Raw genomic sequence first — 22027 nt, 5'->3', positions numbered from 1 at the left:
TTTCAGTGGGGACAAACCCACAGCTTACAAGCAGCATATTGGTCACAGAACCTGAAACATTGCCCACTGGCATCAGAAATTTAAAAAGATGAAACAAAGTCAACAAAAGAAGCAGAGTATAAAATTACTTCTTAGACATTCTGAATTACTACCCACAAGCCAGCAAACAGGAAAAAATATATTCCCTACAACCCTGCCCATAGGTGTATCAGCATCAAATATACATACCGATCACCAAGTACGACTACCATATAAACCAGCATTTTGAATCCAGTCTACACCAGTGATGAACAATTCACAGCAAGGGCTGCTCTTGCAGCTTTCTACAGGCACTTTTACTCTTCTGTTACTGTATTAAAATTCTAAATTATCTTGTGGAAACTAAAGATTAGTATCACTAAACCACTAAGAGAAGCAGGTCTAATCAATGAAAAATGCCTTAGAATTAGGTCATTCTGGTGGTCTGCCTCATAAAGATAAAGAAACAGAGTTCACAGACTATACAAGCTGCAGGTGAATGCTCCAGCTGTTCATACCTTTAAAGACATACTTTTGTGGACTATATTTAACTCTATGCATTTTGAACTTAAAACACACACCAAGTGAAAGACAGAACAAAAAACTATCTCCCCAATATTACTCTCCTGCCAAGTAACCCTGACCAATTTGTGCAAGGTCTAAACATTCAGAGGAACAAGTAGAAAACTGTTGCCTATTTTCCCAGTACTGGCATTTTCTTATTTAAAGTTCTTTAAGTGACAAAAAAACCCTAACTTTTCAGAAGGAGAAAGGCTAAACCCCTGGTTTTCCACGGTTTTTTGTGAACTATAGCTTATGTTTTGCTGTAACTTTAATCATCCTTAGATGAATAAACATTTTTACCATACTGGTTTTCATTTTTTTTAACTCCTAGATGATCTATAAGCAGGAAGGGGAGGAGAAAAGCCACTGTACAAAATGAGCTTAAGGACACCTTCAGTGAAAAATTAATAAGAGAAGGGATTTCTTACAGTAACTGCTAATAGATGGCAGTTACCACTACATCCTTTTGTTGCTCTTCCAGCTTTTGCTGACTACCTGAGGAGTGCTGAGCTCTTCCTGCTGCTGATTACCGCAGCCCCGAGTTTTTTTTCCTCCCACCTAGTCTAGTACTAATGCCTCAGTATCACCCATCTGTCGCCCAGCAGCAGAAGGCTCAAACTTTAAGCATCAAGAGGCCTCAGGTGGAAGGGTCACTTTAGAGCCACCACTCTCTTTTCTAAATCCTTGAGAAGCTTAGAGAGGTTGTAACGGCTTCTAGCTCCCCAAAGCATGGCCTTTATCCAGCTAGGGACGCAGAGAAGGCAGCGGCGGTGCCCTTCCAGTGACCTCACCCCTCAGAAACACACCTCCGTGCCTCCTTCCTTTCCGCCTTCAACGCCAACTCGCGGAGGAAGCCAGTGCTTCCCCTCGCAGAGCTGAGCTCTTGACTCGCCCCGCTGGGGGGCTCCCCCACACAGGCCCCCAACTCCCCACAGCCCGACCCGCAGCGGCGGTAAGGCCTCGCCAGCTCATCCCCTCACCGCAGAGCTCCCGCCCGCCATAAGCGATGCACAACGCTACCCCTCACACAGAAACACGGCCCTAAGCGCTGGCCGGCAGCTCCTTCCAGGCTCGCACACGCACGCCCGGCCCTCAGCCGCCCGGCCCTCAGCCACCCGAACGCTGCCGCCTCCCCACCGCGATAAACACCCTCTCGCCACCAAAAACACCCGCCCCACTCTCCCCCGCTCTGGTTTTATTTGCAGGGCCCGCCCGCACCTCCGGGGCCCGCCCCAGCCTGCCGCCGCTGTGGCCCCGCCCCACCGCGGGGCGCACGCGCTGGTTTGGCCTTCTTCTGTTTGGTGAGTGAGCTGTCCATCAAGTGGGGGGCGCGGATGAGGGCCAGTCGGGAGCGCCCGTCGGGGTACGGGCGGAGCTTTGGCGGCAGGGTGGAGGTAGCGAGGTCTGGCGGCGGGGGCGCGGCGGTGACAGCGCTGGTAGGGCAGGGCAGGGCAGGGCAGGGCAGGGCAGGGCAGGGCAGGGCAGGGCGGCCCAGCGCCTGCCCGCGGTCGCGCCTCGGCCTCGGCCTCAGGGGCTTTTGGTTTCAGCGCGGCTGGGTGAGCCGAGCCGCGGAGCTGGGCCCGGCCCGGCAGGGAGGTCGGTAGGCGTGAGGAAGCGCCTGTGGCACGGGCGGTGGGTGGGCCTGGTCGCTGACAAGGCCGCGGCCGGGGATGCCGGCCCGGTGCGGCCGCTGTGGGGAGGCGAGGCCAGGCCCGGGCTCTCCGGCTACGCTGCTCCCGGCCGCCTGCTCATACCGCCGCGTCCCCGCGGGAGCAGGGCGGCGCCTGGGCCCGGTGCGGGAGGCGGGCGGGCCGGCCGCCGGTGGTGGCTTCGGTTTGGCGCCGCGGTGCTCCGGAGGAAGCTGGCCCTTGCTAACGCCCGGCTTCAGTGGGGCTGCGCACAGGAGAGCCGAGCTGGGAGGTGTTTGTCAGCGCTGCCTGCGGTCGCCACCGTACCGGGGGTGTTCCGGCCTCCGGCCGACAGTGCTGCTCTGCCTTGCTTTACTTTAAGACCTGATGCTTTTTAGGCTTGAAAGCGTTTCTCTTTAAAAGCAAATTACTTACTTCAACGTGCCTCCTTGGTTTTGATCCCTAGGCCACAACAAGCTATTTGAAAGTGGTTGAAAAGAGGTTGTGTTAAGAGACTGTTTTGTATGTTGGACCCTTCCAGGCAGGTAGCATTGAAGTATGTGTGTGTGTGTTTGCTTTATAGGTAGAAATGAAGAGAAATTACTGGAGAGGCAAAGAAAAACATGGATGGAGCAATCGCAAGCACAGCTACCATCCCCGTCGGTACAGAAGACCCAGTCACAATAACCATGCTGAAAGCAGGTATGTGCAGCTCAGCGTGGGTTAAGCTGATAGATGTTATATCTAATTAAATTTGCAGAATGGTGCCTATCTAGAACTGGGAGGGTTGCCATCTAAAAATCTAGTAGACAGTACTTCTGGTATATCTGTCATCCCTAGTGGGAGTGGAATTGCATTGATTGGTGGAAATTTATCATATGTTCACAACTGTATATTGATTTTAAACTGAGATGTAGTTCCATGAGCTGGTTCTTTCAGATGTGCCTGATTGTCCATAAACCCCTCATCAATATGCAAAGATAGTTCAGGGAGGAAAACTGTTTGTAAGTACTACATTCCACCTGCCCATTTGTTTTATGCCTCAGTGTTTACTAGTGTAAAAAACTGTCATTAAAGGATCTTCCTGAAAGTTTGAAAGCATGCTAGTAACATGGTAACAGTGGCACATCTAGCAGATCAGGAAACTGAAATAGGGTCTCAGGAATAGTCCACTGAATTGAAAACTGATTCTTTCAGAAAACTATGTTTTAAACTTATTCTTGCCAGTATTTGAGCTATTTTTATGGCTCTTTGCTCTGTTCTTTCCTTAGTGCCTCTTACAGGAAGGAATAAAAGAGGCCAATCCTTTGCTTTAATGCTCTAAACATTTTTTTTTTAACAGATTTTTAGAGGAGATGACACATACATATATATATTTAAGTTGCCCCATTACTAGTATTTGTGTAAGAAAAGTTAGAAATACAAATAGGCCCTAATATAGTGAATATAGAAGTAAAAGAATTTTATTGAAAAGCTTTAAACTGAAGTGCTTAGGTTTGTTGTGGGGGGTTTTTTCCCCTTTTTGATAAGTTATGTTCTTTAGCTATTTTCAAAGTTCTATAATCAATAGAGAATAGAGCTGGTATTAGGACTAGAATTTCCTTGTCATCTTGTTTTCAATAAATTATAGCTCTTGCAAAACATCTTGGCCTAATGCTTTTAAGATGACATGGTATAAGACCTGCTTAAAAAATAAGATTTGTGTGGGTGATTCAGAAAACATTCCAGTGGAATTTTGCTCATCGGTACTGAATGTGTTCATTTAAATTGCTTCAGAAAGAAGAAAGCTGCAGTTGCCCTGTTGACTGTGATGTTTATTATGAAAACAAAGAGTTTTCTTTCTTGGAGTTTTCATTAAACTTTTGTTTATTTTGCATATTTCTGAACCTCATCAATGAAATTCTTGTCATGAAGAGAAAGCAAGATATTTTTGACCTGATATCAGTGTTTAACCCACACTGTTTCTTACTTTACACTGAAGACTTACATGCTTTCAAGGCTGGGCTTTTCTTTTAGTTGGGGATATGGTAAAATGCCCAGAATTAATCTTTTATTGGAAAGGTAAAAGCACTTGCAGAATAAGCAGCCACCTCTAGTATTTTAGCAAGTAGTTAAGGCTTTTGAGATGTTGGTGACTCTAATGTTCTTGAGAGGTTTATAAGCTGAATATTTGTACTGTTTCATTTTCATGGTTTAGTGTATGGTGATATGCACAGTGTGCTTATCACAGCCCTGCAAAATTGTACTCCATTAATGTCAGTAACAAGCTGCTTTCTAGATTCTTTGTGGGAGAGATGTGTAGGACAACTATAAACCTGTCTTGAAGGCAATGCTGGTTTTTTAGGCTGGAACAGGAGGAATCACAGACCCCAGTGAATGCAGGCCCCAGCAGCAGTGGAAATCCTTCTTCATCTAGTTTAACACAGAACTCTGTAGTACCAGGTAAGAGAATGTGTGTGTGGGTCAAACACCAATGTCTATATTGTGTGCTGACTGTATGAAAAAAGTAGTAGTAGCTGCGTTAATAGTATGGTGCTACAGGAAGGATATAAGCAGTAAAGTCTGTAGGGAAAAGTAACATCAGGTGATACAAAAAAATGTAGTAAATGAGGGTCTAGAGAGCAGGGCCAAATGCACTTTCAGGCCCACAGGTGCTTCTTATGTTTGAAAACTTAATGTGCTTAGCCAAGCTGGTGTGAACTGGAAAAGGAGAATTCTATTTCTCCCACCAGAAATGTTGCTTTGGGAAGAAAATTAACTTTGTTTCCTTTCTCATACATGCTGAAGGTGTTATAAAATATATCTTTCAATAGAAATATTAAATAAGCAAAGAATATAAAAGAGTATATAAAAATTATAACTTGCATCCAGTTATTTAGTCTTTTGTAAGACACAACGATCCACCACTTCTGGGGTGGGGGAACATCTCTCTCTATGCCTTCAGTGTATTTTGTAGTCTGTAAGAAATACACTCTGGCTAAATGTTTGTTCATTATCAGGGAGTTGACTGGTGAAACCAGACTTGATTCAGTGGCAGTGCTATTGAGGAAGATGTCCCATTTGCATTCTGCTTTCCTGACTTATTAAATAACCCTAGCAAAAGCTAAGCCTCTGGGAACGTGTATTTTTCCACAACAGGACAGTCCTGAAACACCCCTGATTCTATAACCTCTTAATGCAGAGAGAGCCAGAGTTTAGAGAGACTTTTTTTTTTGTATAGCACCCTTTTGTGCTTAAGAAGTTGTGAGCGTGTTAGGAGATGTATACTGCAAAACATTTATTGCTGTTTAATTAGATCCTATATACTAAATGCAGTGTACTTTTATGAACCTTACTGATTCATTCACTATCTTCATATTTTTGTTGACCTCAATAAATCTTGGTTGCTTCTGCTAAGCTGCATCCTAAAAGATGCTGACAAGGAGCTGAATTGTAAACAGCAGCAAAAAGATGTGACTTGAGATGAAATTTCTGGTAGTAGATAAAGGTTTAAATAAAAACTCTTGAAATTAAATGTTAACACTCACCTCTCCTGAATAAAATCCTTTGTCTTGAGACAATGTACCATTATGTATCTGTCAAAGTATTTTACCTGTCTGCCTCTGAATTTACTTGGGCGGTGAAGCACTAAAATTGAGTATTTCTCTCATTCCAATTTATCTTTGGAAGGAGCCTCTGTGTGTTGTCCAAATGTACTCTTGATTGCATCTAAATCTCTTCTATGTGTGGAAGAAGTGGCTTGTTCGGGGGAGTGAATCACTTTATTTTGGTCTGGATGATACCTCATTGTCAATTTTTTCTTGTTTGGGACTGCCTTACTTCGTCTTTCAACCAAGAGTGTCCCCTCACCTCATGATTGATTTATAAAGAAAAGTAATTTTTGTACTGCAGCAAAACCTTTCCTCTCTGCTTCTCTGATCTGTCTGGATTTCATCTTGGCCAGTGGTGACATCCCTTTTGTACCTTGTAATGGTACTGCATTTGAAAACTATAAATAATCTTTTTTTTTTTTTTTTTTTTTCCCTTTATGTGGCTGTCATCTGTTTCTAGTCTGTGTACCATGCTTGGGACCTGCTGGGAGTAAGAGCTTCTTTGAGCCTCGTAACTCTGACATTCCCATGAAGATGTGGGATGTCAAAGAGCAATAAACAAATCTAGTTATCCATCTGATTTTGCCTGGGTTTTGCCACTTTTTTTTCTTTTCCTCTAAGAACTGCCGGGATTTTACTATGACTCAGAAAAGAATCGCTATTTTCGCCTACTGCCTGGACATAATAACTACAACCCACTCACCAAGGAGAGCATTCAGTACAAGGCCATGGAATGCAAAAGACTGAGACTCTTAGAAGAGGAAGAAAAACAAAAGAAGGTACATTCTGAAAAAGATTGCAATTAGGCTTTATTGTGCTGTGGCCCAGGACAGATTATAAGCTAAAGCCTTTCAGTTCTGTCTGTGATACAGTTCCCTAAGCTGTCTGAAGAAACAAAAATTTCTTTTTGCTGAGAATTTATAGTCCTTGAAGCCTTTTGTTTGGCTGTTCCACACAGGAATGAAAGCAAGTCATTAGAAACAAAAAACCCGTGAAGAGGCAGGAACTGTGCTCAGAATTGCAGATTGTCCAACAGTTACACTTGAGTCGGAATATTGGATGCCAGTTTTCAAATCCCTGCCTTGAATTGGCAAAGTGGGGTCTTGATTTTGAGTTTTCCACGTGTTTAATAAATGTATTGATCATATTCCTGGACCCTGAAGGAACAAGTGTATTGATATTTTGTGGAAACAGCTTTTTTATGAAGGATTTCTTTGGACAGGTAAAATCAAGGCAGGGCTTAACATTTATGCCTGGAAAACCTGTACACTTTTCTTCATAAAGTGTTAAGGCAGAGTTACTGCTGATGCTGCGTATCTGTAATCTGGGTAAAATACCCAACAGGGATGTGTTTTAATTACCTGAAAGCTGTGTCTTATAACTTTACAAATCACAATTCATCTTAAATATGCTCTCATCTGGAAGAAGCAAGCAGTGTTTTTCTTCTTTAGGTAGTGAAGTTCTCATTTCAGCCAGCTATTCAGCTCTTCAGTATTCACTGCAAAAGTGCTGCTGCTGGTTTGGTTTTGGCTTTGTTGTTGTTGTTGTTTTAGCTGTTTCCATGAGCAGTTTAGGTTTCATAGATACCAAAAAGCTGCTGGCCTCATTGCTGTTAATGGGAATTGTGGATATACATCTCTTCTCAAAATCTGGCTATTGAATCCGACATCTGAATTAGGCTCCCAGATAGAGCATTTTGATTCTTAAATACTTGTTTAGTCTAAGCATTATCAAAAATATTTTTTTACTCCATAACTCTGCAAAGTACTCAATCCTTCACAGAATCAGCTAGGTTGGAAAGGACCTTGAAGATCATCTAGTCCAAGTGTTAACCTAGCACTGACAGTTCCCAACTACACCAGATCCCTCAGCGCCGACTCTTAAACCCCTCCAGGGATGGGGACTCCATCACCTCCCCGGGCAGCCCATTCCAACGCCCAACAACCCCTTCTGGAAATAAATGCTTCCTAATAGCCAGTCTAAACCTTCCCTGGTGCAACTTGAGGCCATTCCCTCTTGTCCTATCCCTTGTTACTTGGTTCAAGAGACTCATCCCCAGCTCTCTGCACCCTCCTTGCAGGGAGCTGTAGAGGGCGATGAGGTCTCCCCTCAGCCTCCTCTTCTCCAGACTAAACCCCCCCAGTTCCCTCAGCCACTCCCCGTACGACCTGTGCTCCAGATCCTGCACCAGCTCCGTTGCCCTTCTCTGGACACGCTCGAGTCATTCAATGTCCTTTTTGTAGTGAGGGGCCCAAAACTGAACACAGGAATCGAGGGGCGGCCTCAGCAGTGCCGAGTACAGGGGTGAGATCCCTTCCCTGTCCCTGCTGGCCACGCTATTGCTGACACAAGCCAGGATGCCTTTGGCCTTTTTGGCCCCCTGGGCACACTGCTGGCTCCTGTTCAGCCGGCTGTCAATCAACACCCCCAGGTCCCCCTCTGACTGGCAGCTCTTCAGTCTCCCCAGAAAGTGTTTGCATGAAATGAAAAAAAAATCATGATTGGAAAAGTAGTTTAGTGCAGCAGTAAGACTGCATAGTTAATAGCAGTCTTGTTGTGATAGAAATTTTGATGTATAAAAAGAATTCAAGGTATTACTAATGACACCAGAAGATAACCTCACACCTTAAGGTGATACTACTGATTATGTCAAGCAAAAACAATGGCTGTTGGGTTTGGTTTGTGGTTTTTTTTCCTCCAGTTTTTGTATTTATAGAAATACCCCACATCTTGCAGGCATATCTTCTTGTCTACTTATATACTGGTCTCCTGTAGTAGACAAGGGAGATGGTGCTGTAATGTGTCTTATAGATGCTCTGAAAATTCTAATGTATGTAGGCTAGAGGAGAAAGTTATCTAAATATCCCAAACATCTAAGACCCACAGCCATGTCTGAATCATAAACAAGCGAATAACTGAGTAGGGTTTCATATTATTCTCTTCCAGAAAACAACCAGGGCTGGACTGAACTCATCTATGCTGTTACAGAAAAGGCAGCTGGGTTTGCTCAGTTCCACAAATTATTGCAGGTACAATGACTTGATTTGCCTTTTCTTTGCAACACCAAGTTCTGCCATTAGTGCAACAGTTCCTATCAGGTTTTTTGCATTTCTCACTGTTTCACTTAGGACAAAGAAGAACATATTACTTATAATAAAAAATAGTTATATGCGTTTATAATCAGATTACTAAAGTGATGAGAATTCAAATGAAGAAGAGGTTTCCCAATTTCAGATAAATGGAGTTTAAAACTTCCTTTTTTTTCCCTATATATGCTGGTTTGCCACGTTGTGCTTTGTGAATGCAGTGCAGCTTTTCTTTGGATGAATGCTCTTCAACTGACATGACCGTTCCCCTTGCCTGCATAAGATAGCTCAGATTCAGTAACAGCACAGAAGGCAAGTTAGTGGCTTGCTGTATTGTTGTTTCTGCTGCTGAAGATGTGCCAGGGTTCAAAATAACAGGGTGAAATTCTGTGAGTGTGGAAGATGCACATATTCATGGGTTATGGAAGTGAAACAGCAACATGCTGGTGGTTCAGCCATTTTATCTTTTGTGATTGAGAAGCAGTTCTGGATATCCTATCTAGAATTATTCTTATTGGCATTAAACTAAGGCTTACCCCAATTCTTCTCTCCCCCCTTGCCCCCCCACCTGCTTTTACAGGCTGGTCCATGAACTGAAAGTGAACTGCATGCAGAGGAGGAAGATAGAAATTCACAGTCCAGATTCCTCAGTTGCTGGAACCAACAACTTTAAAATAATTGTGGTATGTTATGAGAACTGTTAAGTCTTCAGGATAAAGAGAGCCAATCTTTAGTGAAAAATTCAGGATCCTGTAATCAAATCCCATAAGTCAAATTTTGCATTCAAAGGTGCGTTATTCCTATTGTGTCAGTTCTCAAAAACTGCTTGGTAATTTTAAACAGGTAGGAAGGGGCTGTTCCTTTTCTAGAAAGGAAAATGATGAAAGGCTGGATATAAAACTGTTTGCATTTGGTGTTTTTTTGAAGCTTATCAACACGTTCTCCTGGAAAAAACAAACAGGTGTTGAGTGGATAATTAGTGTGGGGCTGGGAAGGGGGAGTGGAGAGGATTAAGAGAAAGAAAAACAAAATGGAAGAGAAGCGTTTGGGAGTGGTTTGTGGTCCAGCGAATCTATGTAAACATCAGTAATCATGTTACATCTCATGATCTGAAAGCAGTTTCCTCTGGTTTTGATAGTACTGTATGTGCAGGAGAGGTCTCCGGAGCAAATATCTTCCATAGTCTATGTAGGAAGCTCTCCAGGATCAGCTCCTGGCCTTGTAAACAGAGTACTGCATAGGTAGCTGAAGCCAGAAGGGAGTCAGAAACTTAATGTCACAGAGGAAAAGTTGAAATGTGGCACCAGCCTTTTTGCTGTGATCTAACAGCAGGAGAATTGCACACTGATTTTTGATAAGGTTTAAATTTTCGAGTCCTCTACCAATACCAATCTGTGCTTACTAATCAGCTAGAATAAGTGTCTAGAAGTGATATAATTGGAAAGAGTCTTTATTGTTACTCAAGGACTAAATCCTTTTCTTATTCAGGTTTTTCCTGTGCACGCATACAAAAAAAAGGGAGTTGGCCACTGGTTTTAGAGATGAATGGAAAGCAGATGGTGTTAAAGGGATGAGAATCAATGTGTTGTTTCATTTTAGACCTCCCTCAAGCTATTTTTTCCTGTAAGGTTTCAGTAAGTGTGACCAGTAAGCTTTTCTTTTACAGGCAGATGTTGCTTGTGAACGGATATTCACTGTGAACGACGTAGAACATGGAGGATGTAAATACGGTATCATCAACCTCAGTGGTTTGGGGAAGGAGTCTCTCACTGTGGAGATGTATGACAACCTCTACTTCACAAACCGCAAAGTACTGTGTTTTGTTCCTGCTTCCTTCGGTTGTAGCATTCCCAGAACGCTGTTCCTGGGAGGCACAGCTGGAAATGCATGAGGGTTGGGGAAGGGGTTAGGAGCAGAGAATGGAAGAATCTAGCAATATGAAGATTGGATAAATGCAGAATCACAGTGAACTTGTTTGTGAAAGTCCTCAGTACAAATGTTAGTTCTCAGGAATGTTATGCTGTAGTTGCAATGGAAGACTATGTAGAAGTATCTGCTTCAAAGGATAGCGCTTACTTCAGAGTTGCGCTTGGCCGTACATGACAAAATTGATGTTGAGGGCCAGAAGCTACTAAGATTTGCATGCTTCTTACAAGTAGTTTTGGGAAAATGTGTTTATCCTTGAACATGAAGCATATTTAAAACAAGCTTTCATAATCTTTTCATGCTCAGATTATTTTAAGGATGATCTCTTAAATAGGATGTGCTCGGTGCCTCAGTCTGTGTTTGGACAGACTTCTCAGTGCTGCTCTGTCTCTTACATTTAAGAGGAGTATGAGGCTAAAATGCTCGTGCCATGTTACTGGACTATTTAGTGAGCACAGCCCATAGTTTTATGTCATTTTTTGTGGAAATACCCTCTCATGAATTGAATGAAAGATCACAAAAATAGTATGTTGTCTTCTGTCTGAAGGTGAATTCTGTGTGCTGGGCATCATTGACTCATCCAGATTCTCATGTTTTATATCCTTTTAAAAAAAGCAAAATCTCAGTTCAGCTTTCACAAGTCTTTATCATGCTCCATAGAGCCAACTCACTTCCAGGAAGACGTCTCGTGTAGTTACCCCAGAAACTTAAGTTTTCTGCAAAATGGAGGAAGTTATAAAAAAATGAAATGTGTTGGAGCTAGTAAAAACAGGTGTGTGGTTATGTTATAGGTATATGTAGAATTGTTCCAGTGTAATTGTAGGTGAAAGACCATGTTTCCTGCCCTGGGGACTTCCTGCTTCATTAATAGTGTCAATGCCATATCCACATTGATGTTTAGAAATTGGCTGGGGCAAAAGAACAAGAGAAGAGGATTAAGGCAACTCACTTTCTCTTTGAGGTGGAGCTCTTTGAAAGTGGGTTGGTTAGTTTCTGTTGTAAACCATCCCCATATTGGTTGGGGCAAGAGGAGAATGGGAGCAAGCCATTGGCATCATGCTCTGCAACTTTTAAAGCATGTTCTGCAGATCTGTCTCAGGAGAAGAGGAAGGTTGATAGTATAGTAGAGCAAGCAGTAGTGGACAGTGCAGAGCACAGAGGAGAGGAAGTAAAGGGGATTTTAACGTGGGAGGTGGCAGGCAACAGAAGTGCTGTTGAAGTGCCAAAATAGGAAATTATGGCTCATGGGAAAAGCCAAGCAATTCAGGACTGATCCAGAAGGTGGCAGAAGTTAATCAGGCTTGCTCACAGCTGGGTAGGAGTTGGGGATTGTTTGGTTTGGTTGTTTCGTGCTTTCCTCTAGTCATGTCAGATTTACTCCACTGAACTTGAAATGCAGTTTTCAAATCCTATTTAAACCTGGTAAAATCATTGGAAAGTATTTTAATGTAAACTAAAGGGAGTCTTCTTTGCCTCCCCAGTGTGTGCTCCCCTTTTTTCCGGCTTATCTCCATGAAAAACATCTATATTAATGCAGTGTCATCAGCATGTAAAGATAAGAATGATTTATGTAGGCCATGCATTTTTTTCTCTATGGCTAGTAAGATACCTTAGTATTCCTCTTTGTCTTTCTGGAAGTGAAAATACACAAGCAAGAATTTGAGTTCTTTCTAGCTCTTTCCTATGAAAGAAATGAAAAGTCAAGACTTAATTGTAAACTCTAAGACACATCAAAGATCACCGTACTTTCCCTTTAAGATCTGTGGGTGTGTCTTGCTTTCCCCAGCTATAGATTTTAGGCAACCTGTTGCATTCTAGGGAGAAATCTTTGTTTTCCTTAACTCACTTCAGCAAGCTGTGTCTCATGGGAATTGCAGAAACACCAGGCTGTGCCAGTCTGCTTCCAGCATCGTTATTCAGCAGCACTAACCCAGGTAGGGTGTTTTTGTTGGGTGTTTTTTTCTCCAATTTTCAGTAGCAGTTATGGTATGAAACGAGCACAAAGGAAAGATTATTTCCGCGCTTCCTTCAGTAGCTGGTGAGACTGTTGTATTCTTTTAAAACTTAGAAAGTCTGAAACAGTGTAACAAGTGAACAGATGAAAGAACTTGCCTTAAGAATTAATTGACAAGCAGTATTCAAAGCACTAGTTTTCTTTTTAGCTGCTGCTGATGTAGTACTTGACTTTGGCAGGAAAACACCTCACTTATAAACATTTGAGATTTTTTCATGAGTAGCTTGGCCTGTAAGTAATACTCAGAAGCTACATGCAATAAGTACTAAAATTTCCTCCTAGACTACCAAGAATCACTGCAGAATCCCTTCTCACGGTAGCTACTCAGGTGAGCTCAGTGGATTAATCAAAGGGGGAAAGCTGGTACATGTCTCAGCCCATACCTCCTTGTACAAGCTCATGCTCAGTTGTGTATAAGCGTGATTGACTTGGAGAACCCTATGCCTTAAGTCTGATGGCTGTAGCTGTATCTTGGGGCAGGACTTTATTAATTGAACTTTCTTGATAGATGTCAGAACAATGCTTCTTCAAGTCACACAGTAGTCCTTTAACCCGGTTTCCATTCAGACATGATCAGTTAAGTTTATATAGAGGAAATCTGTGATTGATAAAAAAGAGTTATGGACCTATGTTAAATATCATTTATGTAGCCATTAAAAAAAAAAATGCATTGAGTTGCCATGAACCTGAAGAGTCACTGAAGATGGATGACTACTAGGCCAGCATGCCCAGTTGCTCTATATAGCATTTTGAGCCCTTCACCATAATCAGATGCCCTGAGTTTCACCAAAGTCCTCCTGTCTAGTATTTTCTATTGACTGTTTTAGGTATTTCCAAGTTTTTTGACTGACTTCACTCTCCTAAATTGTTGGTTTGAGGGAACCTTGCTAAGTAGATGCTGAGAGCAAAGTAGAACTTAACCTGTCTAAAACAAGGTGGTTTACTGTAAGGCAAAATTAACTTTCATCTTGTAAGGCAAGTGTTATTTTTCTCTTCCCTGCCATGTTCATTCCTCTGACTACTGAATAAATTTCACAGTCTCTCACAGACTATAAGTCTTCAGCTTAGTCATGAAGTCCCATTTCTGTTTCCCGTCTCTTGAGCAGCACAGGGACACTAATTGTGTAATGTTTTCTCTGCTTCAGATTGAAAAGTTGAAAGAAGTAGAGAGAAGCTTTCTGAGTTACCATCCTGTCCTAACATTTTATGGATATTTCATGTGTTGCTCCTCTCCTAGGAGACCGACCTGGAATGCTGTGCAGTTTCAAGATATCCACTGCCTGGTCCTGTGCTTGGTGCCTGAATCCCCAGGCAGACAACTGCTTCAGCACAGGTGATCCACAAGGCTCGCAGCCCCTCCTATCTCTGTGTGAAAGACTTCCTGAATTAATCTCCCAGCAGCTACCCAGGTTACAGCTAAACAAATATAATCTGTCTTCCTTAGGCCTGACAAGACGAGTGCTTGTGACCAATGTAGTGACAGGGCATCGACAGACATTTGGAACCAGTAGTGATGTCTTGGCACAACAGTTTGCCACACAGGTAAGAACCACCATACACCCTTCGTTTTTTCAGAGCGGTGCCTCATTGGTCGGAGTTTTGTTCTGTTTGTGATGGGACTCATCATGCTGTACATAAGGTTGTGATTACAATTAATGTCAGATAGCTGTTCCACAACAGAGCTGATGTGGTCTGATGCTCGCACACAATCAAATAGCATCAAAAAAGATGAACTGTTTTCAAACTCTGTGGCAACACAGAGTTATTAATTTTTGTTAATTGTACAGAGGTGAAACGGAAATGAAGGCAGTACAAAGAGCACAGTAATAATGCGTTGTAAAATTGTTTGGGTTTTGACAAATGACCTAATTTTGTTAACGCTCAGTATATTGTCTCCATCAAGATGGAGGGGACACCTATAAAATATTAATGGACTTGTTCACAAAGATTTAGTGGGAAAGGTAAAATCAGAATATGAGAATTCCAGTTCCTGTTTTGCTGTTACATTAGACTAAGTTCCAATTTACCTAGCTGAACTCTTACAGCTAAAGTAAAGCGTTGAGGTTTGAATGGAACTAATGAGTTGGCTGAAAAATGTTGCAGTGTGTAAAAAAAAAAAAAAAAATTCTGGTTTTAATGCCTATGTTAATAAAATAATTTGACAGCTGCACCAGAAGGCTCACAAGCTTGACGTGGATTCTGTCTGTGTAGCTTGTAAGATCATTTGAGATGTTACGTAGTATGCTGCTTCCTCTTGGATTCTTCCAGACCCCAATGCTGTACAATGGCTGCCGTTCCGGTGAGATTTTTAGCATTGATGTGCGTCAACGCAACCGGAAGGGCCAGAGCTGGAAAGCAATTCGTTTCTTCCATGACTCAGCAGTTACATCTATTCGCCTTCTTGAGGATGAACATTATCTTATGGCAGCAGATATGGCTGGAAAGGTATAGTTTTGTTGCGTTTAGGATATTCTGGTCCTTTTTGTATCTGGGTACTTCTCCCAGTCCTGAGGGTGGATGCCTGTTCTTTGGGGGGTGGTATGGAACTGGGTGGGTTCCGTATGTGGGTCCTCTTCCAGATCCACTTATTTATCAACCGTCAGGTACTCTCTGCTTTGTTAATATATCTTCTTTCAAACAACTACTTCAACTTGCAGATAAAACTGTGGGACCTGAGAACAGCAAAGTGTGTGAAAGAGTACAAAGGTCATCACAATGAGTATGCTATTCTCCCTTTGCATGTAAATGAGGAGGAAGGGCTTCTTACAGCAGGTGGGTTGACTTTTTCCCCTCTACTTGTAGACTGCATGGCAGTGATCCTCTTACACCTGAGGAGTGTTTCTTAGCTACAGCTCTTGGAAGCTGTAAAGCTGTTAATTCTTTAAAATTCAGAAGAAATTTAGCCTTAAACATACTGTAATACACTGTGAAAATTAAGAAATAATGTTAACGGATGCACACCTACTGTAATCACTCCTATGTAGCGCTTAACAGCTTTATCTGCTGTGTCCTGCAAAAGTCCCATTATGCTTTCCACAGGGTATCTTGAGAGTAGAGCAGAAAACACTTGATTTTGAAATTCAGGGAAACAACCTGTAAACTGGAGATTTGGTGATAACTTTATATAGAGACTAAAGACCGTGTCTACGTTTGTTTGGTGCTTAAGTGGGTAGGGTGGTGATGGACTGAAGCACTGGCGTGTAAGCATAACTCCTTGTAAACTGTCTATACCACTCAGGTTCATTTTGAATATACTTGGCTACAGTCTGAGATTTTATTTTTTTTTAAGTTTTATTTGTGGTTGGGGTTGGAAAGGTAACAATAAATGAAGCAAAATCCCTAAACCCTCATAGTATTAGCCAAGTTTCACATTGTCACTGTAAACATAGTGACCTTGCTCTCCTTGGATTTGTCAATAGGTGACAGAATAATGAGAAGAATTCTTGTTAATTTGACAGTGAGTTTTTCTCCCCTTTTTTGGCTTAGGAGATTGATAATGAGGAAAGCAACCTAACTACTGACGTATCATAACTTATTGCCTAATGCACATTTTTCCTGCCTTTGCAGTATTCGGTGTAGAATGTTTATTTTATAGAGTATTGCTAAGCACATTGCCTCTAGTGTGTGTAGAAAGGGTCAGGATTTTTTCCCCATAGACCTTCTGCTTCTGTGATAATCTTGCAGAGCTGTGTGAAGTGCTTACTGTGTAATGTTGAATTCTGGTCTCCTTTCCTTTCCAGTTGGTCAGGATTGCTACACCAGAATTTGGAGTCTCCAAGATGCCCACCTGCTTAGAACTATCCCTTCTCCCCACCCATCCTCCAAAGATGCCATTCCTAGTGTGGTGTTTTCTTCAAGACTTGGGGGTAGCCAAGGAGTTCCTGGCTTACTCATGGCTGTCAAACAGGATCTCTACCACTTCTCCTATAACTGACACAATATTCTCCTCAGACCTGGTCTGCAAAGCTGCCAGCCTATACACAACTTGAAAATTTTTGCACCAGTCACCACGCTGTTGAGTCACTATGTGCTGCTGTTGCATCTGCTTTACCCATGAAATTCTGAACCTTCTTCAGCAGGTTCAGTAAATCTCGCTGCATACATCTCAGACATCTTGTAAATAAAAGCTGAATGCTTGAGAACTCCTTCAGCAGTATTCAGCCTCTTTGAAATCTAACTATAAGCTTTGAAAAGCTGGTAACTTTTGACAAGGGCCTGGCTCTAGCTGAGTTTGTTGTCAAAAGGCTTCTCTGACTCAGTCAGCCACCACTTAGCTCTGGTTACATCAGTGTTGGCAAGGAGGCTGGTGCAACAGGGTGGATTAACAGAGTGAAGCAGCTGGTGTAGAGAAGCTGACACTACAGGTGTTCTGGGGCTTTGTCTGGAGTAGCTTTGGTCTGAGTCCCTCCGTCGAGTGTCTCTACTACATCTGTGGGTGGAAGTGGTCCAAGGAGCAGCTGTTTCCCCACTCACAGTCAGTCCTTTCAGCTGTGCCATGCTAAACTTTGTCCTTTTCAGATGATGGCAGTGTGTCACTGCCCTGCCACCACCATTCCCCTTAAAAGGCAGCATGGGTAGAACACAGCGCCTTTCCTGGTCTAGGAGCAAGGCTGAATGTCCCTGTTAATTTGTCATAGTCTTTCCTAACCAAGTCCACACCAAACTTGGAGTTTGGTCAGCAGTCTGGAATGGCAGGCTTGCTCATGTAGCTGGAGCAGGAGCCAAGCCCAGTCTGGGCAGACCACATCCTCTTTGAGACAGAAGGTCACCTCGCAGAGTCAGGGCCTTCACGTACAGAGGTGCCACCGGGCCCTTACCTGTGAAGTTGTAGCACCAGCTCACAGTAATTGGATGACACTGTATCTGAGAACAATTCTCCCGTGCTCATTCCTGGCAACCATTCTGGGTTGGGTGAGAGTAGTATAAAGCAGTATACTGCAGCTAGTATATGTAGGAAGCATAAGGATCAGGAGCCTAGAGGAGTTAAGGACCCTTATGAACTAGGTAGGGCTACTAATGGGCTTCACAGGAAAAGCATGCTGCCCTCAAATTTCCCAGAATTGTTAGAAAAGGAATGCAGGAACTGCCTTTTCATCCTGGGATCCATTTGGAGCGTTCACATGTACAACTGTGTCACCAGAGATGCCACTTCCCCTGGGGTCGTGCCAGGCCCGCAGGTGAGCGTGCAGACACGTCGTGATTGCGCCCCCGCTGCACAGCGTGTTAAGATGGTGGCTGTGTCCGGCTGGCTCAGGGGGATGGCCGTGTCTGGGGGGGAGGCTGGCTGTCAGCATTCCAAGTGCCTTCTGAAATCGGGTATGGGCTGCATGTGCGCACAAAGATAAATGTTGCTGGTGACTGTAGGTGTGACCTGTAGTTGGGAGCACCCAGCACAGTGCTCACACCTGGGGTACCGTCTGTGCCTTCACTGCAGCAGGGTGCAACAGTGCTCAGCATCCTGGGAAGGAAGGGGCTTGTAAATTCCCAGCAAAGCTTTTTTTACTTCACTAAATTGCATTCTAGGAATAAAATATGGGGCTAATACCTGTTTCTTGGCTGCTTACCCCATTCACTCCACTATATCTTTTGAGCAGGTATAATTAATTTGTTTTCCAAGGCCCTTCCTGACTTTGCTGTGTGTGGTTATGGGCCTGTAGTGTGCTCTCTGAAACCCTTCCAGGCTTCAGGGCCACCCGGCCTGCTCAAAGGGGCAGGGAAGGCATCAAGTATCAGAAACACATTTTCCAGCAGCAGCAGTAGAGCAGCCATACTCCAGCAGGGTATCTGCTCTCTGTGTATAGACAGAGGCAGGACATAGGTACGGGTAACGGTTGTAGGTATGCTGAAGAGCTGTTCTAGTACTGTTACAGCCCAAAGGAGGTGTGGGATGCTCTGTTGGTTAATCAGGCACAGCAAGGTACCAAGCAGTCCTGTGCCTGCCCTCAGAGAAAACCTCTCCTTTCCTAGGCACGCTACAAAGGTTTCTAGCTCTCTTAATTTCTTGGAAGATACCATTCTTTTGTGCCTAAAGCTTTTGGCCAGAGCAACCTACTTATGGAGGGATTGCATCCCACTGCCTTCATCATGATGGGCCATCAGCTCCACTCCCCCTCACACTGGTGCATCTGCAGGGAAACCTCTTGGGCTGTAGCAGCACAGGAGTGTTTGCAGTTAAACAAGGTGGCTGGCAAAACTGTTCAGAGGAGAGGGGGAGCTGCGGCATGAGCACAGCACTGTTAATAGGGATGAGGCACTCAAGGTTGCAGCATGAGCTCTCTAAGAGATCATCAAGGACTTGGTGTTGAGGCCAATCCATCCCTTTGCATCCCTGCTAGCGGCCTGAGCTCCTCCAGCACTTTGTGAGTGTGTCTCTGGCTTGGCCTCCTCCAAAAGAAGCATCACAAGTGCCCTATACTGCAAGTCCAATAGAGAGTCCCTTCACAAGCTCAGTGCAAACCGGAGCATATCCTGTGTTTTTCGTTTGTTAACAATGTACTCCTCTCCCCTGCCTTTTTTCAAGTGACTTCAGATAAGAGGGAATGTCTCAAATAAAGGTGGGCCCTACTAAAAATCTTCTCTGTCCTGCAGGGCTCCACACTCATTTCTCCTATCCTCTCACAACCTTCAGGCCTAAGCAATGAGCTGTTCTAGGAAACTTCTCAGCAGCTCTTATTGCTCAGCGCACTCCGGTGTTATGTGTGGTGATCAGCTCCCTTTGTATTTCTTTTACAAGTTAATCTATATAGAAGACAATAGAGCAGGAAAACTCTCCTCCTGGGAGCAGTGTAATAACTTTACCGTGTGAATATATTCTGTATTAAATAGCTATTGCAAAGGTAGTCAAGATGAAAGATGAATCCCAGCAAATATTCAGAACTGCTTCTTCCCTGTCTGAGGGAACAGACCTACATTCAAAACCTCCAAGTCTTTCTTGTATGCTCTTAACAGCCAACTCCCATTTCCCTGTAGGCAGATAAAGCTGTGAATTCCTTGCAACTATGGCTCCCCTGACACATCTGACTTCAGCGTTCCTCTGCAGGGCCTGCTTTCTCACACAGAGCAGAGTGGATGCTGTTCACAGCATACTCTATGCTGCCCCTTCTTTCTACAGACCTTGGGGACCTTTTCTGTAGACCAAGGGTCCCCTGTTCTCCTCAGAGGATGTCAGTCTTATAGGCTCTTCCCATTCCCTCTACTGCCCTTGGATAACCAAGAGTTCTGACTCCTGCCTTGATATTCTTTTCAATTTGAGAAAATAGCCTGCAGTTTGTCTTGATTAGTTATCTTAATTTGGGACATTTTCTGTTGCATGCACAGTGATTAATGCATGCAGTACAATTTTCAAAAGCATCTGCATTGACTTAGTTAATGCATGCTGCACCTAAACATCTGTTCAGGAAATAGAAATACACCTAACCCCATCCCACTGGAAACTCCTCATGTTACATCCGATAATTAACTCAGTGTTGAGTTGGAACATACTTTAGATTGATATTCTTGCTAGTAATCGTGTGGTTCAAACATTTGCAGGTAGAAAACTACAAGGATCACAAACTCTCTTGAATCAAAACTAATTCCAAAATTTAAACTCTTTTTAGTGCTCAACTCCAGTAATGCCTGTTCTGCAAGAACAAGACCATGCAACAATTGTGCCTGGTTACCGTGGGAAACGCAAACTAGAAATCGTGGCAGAAAGGCATCTTGCATAACTGAAGATTTTTTTCTTTGTTCCCTTTTAGGCAAAACTTATAAAACAAAGGATACTCATTTGCTTTCTGTTATTTCCAGGAGCCAAACACACACACATGTCCCTGCAAATGCATTCACCCAACTAGAGCTTTTGCAGCCAACACTTTTAATTAAGCCTGCAAAAGCACTATGAAAGGAGAGGGGAAGCAGGGCAAGAAGAGAAGCAATTTGGCTTCGGTGACAAACAGCAAGCAGCCTGCAGGCAGTAGCTGAAGTATATTAAATCAACTATTTCATTATGCAGCACTAGCTAGGACCCTAAGGCAGTTAAAGAGTAAGGAACTGCAGCACTCTTCCTCTCTGCTATGGTATCAAAATACTGTATTTCTTTGCATCAGCTTCTCAGCAATTACTGAACTAGTGGGCAACTTCAGAAAGGCCAAACCTGCACTCCCAAGATAGGTTGCAGCATCCCTCATCCAGCAAACGCAATTTTAGTCCCTTTTACTCGCTAGTGCAAGGCTCAGAGCATAACACCAGGCTCTGCTCACTGACCAAACTGCCAGTTCCTCCCATCAACATGACTCTTTCATCAGCCACAGTCTCTCACCATTGCTCTGTTCCATATACCCTGCTTCTATTAGTCATCTCTCAACCCTGATTAAAAAGGCTCCTTCTACATAAACACATTTAGGTCATGTAAGGTTCTTAGACATAAACAGGTAGAAACAAACTTCTACAGTTTTAACTTGAAGGGTCTAAAGCAGGGAGAGGATTTGCTTTTGGGTCTTCTGTGGTGGTGGTGGGGTCATGTCTTTGTGTTGGCCCCGATTTACCGCAGTACAGGGCTTCATGGTCATTCTTCCTCTATTATCCAGATAAATACAGAAACCAAGAGGTAAAAAAAACCCCAACAGTTTACTAGTCATAACTTCACTCTGGCATTTTTACATTTTTGATCTTAATAGGTACCTATTCTAACAGCACTAGAAAATTAAGCATTTGTTGTGAGGAAGTGAAAATTCAAACCCAAATGCATACATAACCTCAAGATGTCCCCTTACAGTAAAACTTTTCTGCTTTCAGAAATGTTATAATCTGGCAGTGCATAATTCAACTTTGGCTGCCAAACCTTCAGTTGCTGGTGACTGCTGGCATATACTACATACACTGTGAGCTGAATCAAGCAGTCAGTATCAACCCAAAGTAATTCTTAGGCAGTTCTGGGGAGAGGGGCTGGGGGTTGAAAGATGATCAATACAAGTGTTTAAAGCACTTCACGAATTAGTTTCATGTGACAGCCAAGGCACCAAGCTGATAAACCATTTTAGGTAATGTCTGAAAATATAATGAAGATCACCTGCCTTTTCTTGTTCAAACAACTTCTTTCCTACCTGGAGTTCTATTAATATCATGGTAGCTGTGAAGCACTCTGCTGCCTTCCTGACAAGTCACTGTCTGTACATTGTCATACATACAACTACTGCTTCTCTCCAGTGCTGCTGTAAAACT

General features: G+C 43.2%; 1 protein-coding gene across 1 annotated transcript; it reads left to right on the top strand.

The window, feature by feature from the left end:
* The first annotated feature begins 2053 nt into the window (after positions 1-2053).
* On the top strand, positions 2054-16990 carry DCAF4 (DDB1 and CUL4 associated factor 4). The gene is made up of 14 exons (XM_074909640.1): positions 2054-2178; positions 2794-2912; positions 4555-4652; positions 6422-6579; positions 8747-8829; positions 9467-9569; positions 10553-10696; positions 11360-11409; positions 12667-12746; positions 14064-14159; positions 14271-14368; positions 15095-15271; positions 15484-15598; positions 16567-16990. The coding sequence occupies exons 2-14, from the start codon at positions 2800-2802 to the stop codon at positions 16758-16760; spliced, it is 1509 nt and encodes a 502-aa protein (XP_074765741.1). The 5' UTR covers positions 2054-2178; positions 2794-2799; the 3' UTR covers positions 16761-16990.
* The last annotated feature ends 5037 nt before the right edge of the window (positions 16991-22027 follow it).

This window comes from Athene noctua, chromosome 6 (genome assembly GCF_965140245.1).
Source record: "Athene noctua chromosome 6, bAthNoc1.hap1.1, whole genome shotgun sequence".
NCBI lineage: Eukaryota > Metazoa > Chordata > Aves > Strigiformes > Strigidae > Athene > Athene noctua.
This window is presented reverse-complemented; position numbering and strand designations above follow the sequence as displayed.

What these genes read in the sequence shown, in the direction of transcription:
- DCAF4 (XM_074909640.1), top strand. Translation starts at nt 2,800, where the DNA reads ATGAAGAGAAATTACTGGAGAGGCAAAGAAAAACATGGATGGAGCAAT. An exon ending in AATAACCATGCTGAAAGCAG is followed by an intron (nt 2,913 to 4,554) that starts GTATGTGCAGCT and finishes CTGGTTTTTTAG; the next exon opens with GCTGGAACAGGAGGAATCAC. An exon ending in CAGCAGATATGGCTGGAAAG is followed by an intron (nt 15,272 to 15,483) that starts GTATAGTTTTGT and finishes TTCAACTTGCAG; the next exon opens with ATAAAACTGTGGGACCTGAG.